This window comes from Oryctolagus cuniculus, chromosome 17 (genome assembly GCF_964237555.1).
Source record: "Oryctolagus cuniculus chromosome 17, mOryCun1.1, whole genome shotgun sequence".
NCBI lineage: Eukaryota > Metazoa > Chordata > Mammalia > Lagomorpha > Leporidae > Oryctolagus > Oryctolagus cuniculus.
This window is the reverse complement of record NC_091448.1, coordinates 48,548,734-48,553,717: the sequence shown is the minus strand read 5'-3', so window position 1 is coordinate 48,553,717 and position 4,984 is coordinate 48,548,734. Positions and strand designations below refer to the sequence as shown.

Below are 4,984 nucleotides of genomic sequence, written 5' to 3'. Positions count from 1 at the left end.
GTAAGTCCCAGTATGGTTATGAAATTTGTCCTTATACCTGAGAATAAAGTAGAGGTATTGAGGTAAGTGTAGCAAGTGGCTTAACAAGTACAGTGTGGCCTAAGGAGTGGAAAACTCATTACCCAAATTAGCAGAGGGTTGGGCATATAGAATGAGACCTATTTTTTCTTTTTGATTAAATAAATTAACAGAACTTATCACTTTCTTCCTTGGATGTTTCCTGGAAGGAACTCATGCAGCCAAAATCTGGAGCCAATGGAACAACTGTTACTGAGTTCATCCTGTTGGGCTTGGTGGAGACTCCAGAGCTGTGGCCAGTTGTCTTTGTCCTCTTCCTCTTTGCCTACCTAATTACAGTTGGGGGCAACCTCAGCATCCTGGCTGCCGTCCTGGTGGAACCCAAACTCCACACCCCCATGTACTTCTTCCTGGGGAACCTGTCAGTGCTGGATGTTGGGTGCATCACAGTCACTGTTCCTTCAATGTTGGCTCGTCTCTTGTTCCACAAGCGCACAGTCTCCTACGGAGCCTGCCTCACTCAGCTCTTCTTCTTCCATCTGCTGGTTGGTGTGGACTGCTTCCTGTTGACAGCCATGGCATATGACCGGTTCCTGGCCATCTGTCGGCCCCTCACCTACAACACCCGCATGAGCCAGACAGTCCAGAGGACATTGGTGGTTGTGTCCTGGGCTTGTGCCTTCACCAATGCATTGACCCACACCGTGGCCATATCCACACTGAACTTCTGTGGTCCCAATGTGATCAACCACTTCTACTGTGACCTCCCACAGCTCTTCCAGCTCTCTTGCTCCAGCACCCGATTCAATGAGTTACTGCTCTTTGCTGTGGGTTTCATAATGGCAGGTTCCCCTATGGCTCTCATCATCACCTCCTATGTCCACGTGGCAGCTGCTGTCCTGCGAATCCGCTCTGCTGAGGGCAGGAAGAAGGCCTTCTCCACGTGTGGCTCCCACCTCACTGTAGTGGCCATATTCTATGGCTCAGGCATCTTTAACTACATGAGACTAGGTTCAACCAAGCTTTCAGATAAGGATAAAGCTGTTGGGATTTTTAACACTGTCGTCAACCCCATGCTGAACCCGCTCATCTACAGCCTCAGGAACCCCGACGTGCAGGCTGCCCTCTGGAAGGTGCTCATGGGGAGGCGCTCAATGGCTTGAGGATGTGTCAAGTGGCCCTTCCTCCCTGTGTCTTTTTAGACTAAAGGAAAAATTCTCCAAAGCCAAGTACTAGGACAGATGGCCCAGAACTGCTTTCATCTCCTTGACTATGGGGACTTTCATAGGGGTAACAGTTACTGTTTCCCAAAGACACCACGCACGATTATAAACAATGGGTAGATAGGTTCTGGTAGGCCAGCCCTTTTGACACACTTCAATTTCACATGTCCTCTCATTTCTGGTTGTAAGTGAGACCTGGGGATCTGTGAATGCTTACAGGATCATGTTCCAAAGGGAATGAATCTTTGGTTAGTTATAGCCTGCTTTCCCAAAAGTACTCCCAGAAAACCCACCCCATCAGAGGTCATGTTTTTCCTCAAGTTCAGCTATGGTTGGTCAGTTTATAAAACACAGGTCTAGAAATCAGGATTGTTTTATTTTTCCACCTATAGACTAACATTAAAGCAGCACAGAACAACATCAAATCAGGGAGCTCCCTCTCTTCCTATCATACAAAGATCCCATGGGATGGAGTAGGGCCAGATGGGAAGCTGTACGATTATGTATTCTCTTCTAATTCTGGAGATCAGGACACTTAGATTCAGCTCAGAGACCCGACACACACGTACGATGTGTCTGATGACACAAAAAATGAGTTTCCCTTGGCCAGCGCCGCGGCTCACTAGGCTAATCCTCCACCTAGCGGCGCCAGCACACCAGGTTCTAGTCCCGGTCGGGGCGCCGGATTCTGTCCCGGTTGCCCCTCTTCCAGGCCAACTCTCTGAGTGGCCAGGGAGTGCAGTGGAGGATGGCCCAAGTACTTGGGCCCTGCACCCTATGGGAGACCAGGAAAAGCACCTGGCTCCTGCCATCGGATCAGCGCGGTGCGCCAGCCATAGCGTGCTGGCTGCGGCGGCCATTGGAGGGTGAACCAACGGCAAAAGGAAGACCTTTCTCTCTGTCTCTCTCTCTCACTGTCCACTCTGCCTGTCAAAAAAAAAAAAAAATGAGTTTCCCTCATCAATCATTCCTCATATGCCTAAAATCTTTTGAAAAGACTTTATAACCTAGACATTATTTAAATGGTTCAGAAAGTTCCAGATTACTTACTCACTATGAAATACCCTGCTAAGTTCTTACTCTTAGTAGACAAATGAGAAAATATATAGCTATAATTTTGTCACATGCGGTGTCTTATCCTAAACTTCCTATAACAGTTAGGAGAAGATGGCTCTGACTTAGAACGTTGCCTCATCTTGCTTGTTATTTACCAGCCTTTAGTCCAGTCCTCACTATTTGCATCTCCCTTCAAGCCTCCCCTTTAGGACTAATTGCCCATTCAAATGTGCCATTACTATTTCCTGATGAATTTCCCTAAAACTGTTCTTTGATCTGCACCTGTGACTTGACTTCTCCATAATATTTTATAGGAATGAAAAATATTGGAACAATGAGGTAAGACAGAGATAAAGAGAAAGTACATGAAAGAGGAAAATGAAACAAGATCAGAATTTGTAGGAAAATGAAAGATGGGAAATAGGGACACACTGTGAAAATCGCAAGCCAAAGGTGTTGAGAGAGAAGGATGGACATATTAGAGAAGACCAAATGGGGACAGATTGGGAAATGAGAAAGCTTGGGTGAACTGGATAAGATGCATTGACACTGTTAATATAACAGAGGAGGAGAGTCAGGGAATAAAATTAGTGGATTGGGAATAAAATTAGTGGATCAAGGATGCAACGTGTGGACTTGCCACTGTGTAACCAGTAATAATGACCAGTGTAGCCAGTTGTGTGACCAGTAATGACCAGTTTTGCCATCATTGTAGTCCATGTTCTCTATTGAAAGCAGTATTTGAAGTTTTTCTTAAAGAACTAAAAAGTGCACAGGGTGCTTGTTTTCTGTTTCTCTAAGCAGAGGTGCTCCGGCAATACCAGGAAGGAAGTTCATCACAGGGCAAAAGAGAGAAGGAAAACATTTCTGGGTATTTTATACAGCTACGTACCTAAAATTACACTGAAGCTTATGACCAACAGTCCAATCTACACTCTCTGCCTTTTGTGTCATGCCTGCTAACAGTGACAAGAGATATATGGGGAAAAAAAGAACTCTTTTCTGATTCTGAGTCACCAGAAAAACTTCAAAAATGCAAAGAATGAGTTTGGTCCAAAGTCAAGAAAACTACTGAGGAAGACCTGTGATGTGATGTGGTTCTCACCTCATCACTTCTGTCACCCACGTTGTTTCTGACCTTCAGTAAACTCTACCTTGCCTGGGCCTGTACCTGGTGGAAGACAAAAGGCAATCATCAGTGCTCTTCCACTGCTAATGTCCTCTGGTTCTCCTAGTCTGAATGAATGGAAAGAATGCCGAGCCCTGGTTTTTCCAAGAGACTTAACCACATCTTCCATCACTTCTTCCTCACACCAGCATTTAGCACTGCAGCAAAATGTAGCTTGTTGACCTCCAAAAATCCCTGTGCCTCTGGCATCCATCTGGCCACTCATCTCAGACCTTAAGGAATGGCTTTGTCTTGCATCATCACAGGGGCAGAATGGAGCAATGGGTTCAGCATCACTGAAAAGGACCAAGAACATTGATTACCAGCTCTCTGTTCAACCTCCAGGATCATGGAGATTCTTTAACAATTTGACATTTTTCCTATGAAATTTGTCCCCTCTCTTTGTAATCCAAACTGTATGTTCTTCTATTATTTCAAAGTTCATTATACATGTAATGCATCATGTTGTAAAACTTCAAAGAGTACAGAATGCCATCACCACCTTTCTATACCATATCCACAATAATCTCATCCTTTAAAAGTAACTGTTTGAAAAGTGATCGCTGTTAAATATAAGAGTGGGAATAAGAGAGGGAAGAGATGTGCAATTCGGGACATGCTCAAGCTGACTTACCTCAAACAGTAGAGTTAGAAACATACCAGGGGATTCGAATTCAATCCCATCGAGGTGGCATGTACCAATGCCATCTCACTAGTCCCAGTGATCAATTTCTGTTCACAATTGATCGTAATGATAGGACCAAGAACAAAAGGGATCACATAAACAAGAATAGTGTCTGCAAATAGTAGCTGATAGAATAAAAAAGGGAGAGAATGATCCAACATGGGAAGTGAGATACACAGCAGACCCATAGAATGGTAAATGTCCTAACAGCACTCTGGCCTCAGAATCAGCCCTTAAGGCATGCGGATCCGGCTGAAATGCCCATGAGAGTATTTCAGGCATGGAAAGCCAAGACACTCTGGCAAAAAAAAAAAAAACCACCTAAATGAAAGATCTCCACGAGTGAGATCCCAGTGGAAAGAATGGGTCATCAAAGAAGGAGGTACCTTTCTCTGAAGGGAGGACAGAACTTCCACTTTGACTATGACCTTGTCTAAATATGATCAGAGTCAGTGAACTCAGGGGGCTTCCATAGCCTTGGCAGCTCATGACAAGAGCCTAGGGTGATTACTGATGCCATAAACAAGAGTGTCAATTTGTTAAGTCAACAACCGGAGTCACTGTGCACTTACTCCTCATGTAGGATCTTTGTCATTAGTGCGCTGTACATTGAGATTTAATGCTATAACTAGTACTCAAACAGTATTTTTCACTTTATGTTTCTGTGTGGGAGCAAACTGTTGAAATCTGTACTTAATATATGCTAAACTGATCTTCTGTATATAAAGAGAATCGAAAATGAATCTTGATGTGAATGGAAGGGGAGAGGGAGTGGATAAGGGGAGAGTTGCGGGTTGGAGGGACGTTATGGCGGGGAAGCCATTGTAATCCATA

At 44.5% G+C, this 4,984-nt stretch overlaps 1 protein-coding gene across 1 annotated transcript; it reads left to right on the top strand.

Moving 5' to 3' along the window:
* Window positions 1-233: 233 nt before the first annotated feature.
* LOC100359074 (olfactory receptor 3A1) lies at window positions 234-1,181 on the top strand. The gene has a single exon (XM_008270898.4). It carries the CDS (start codon window positions 234-236, stop codon window positions 1,179-1,181), a length of 948 nt encoding a protein of 315 aa, XP_008269120.2.
* Window positions 1,182-4,984: the final 3,803 nt, after the last annotated feature.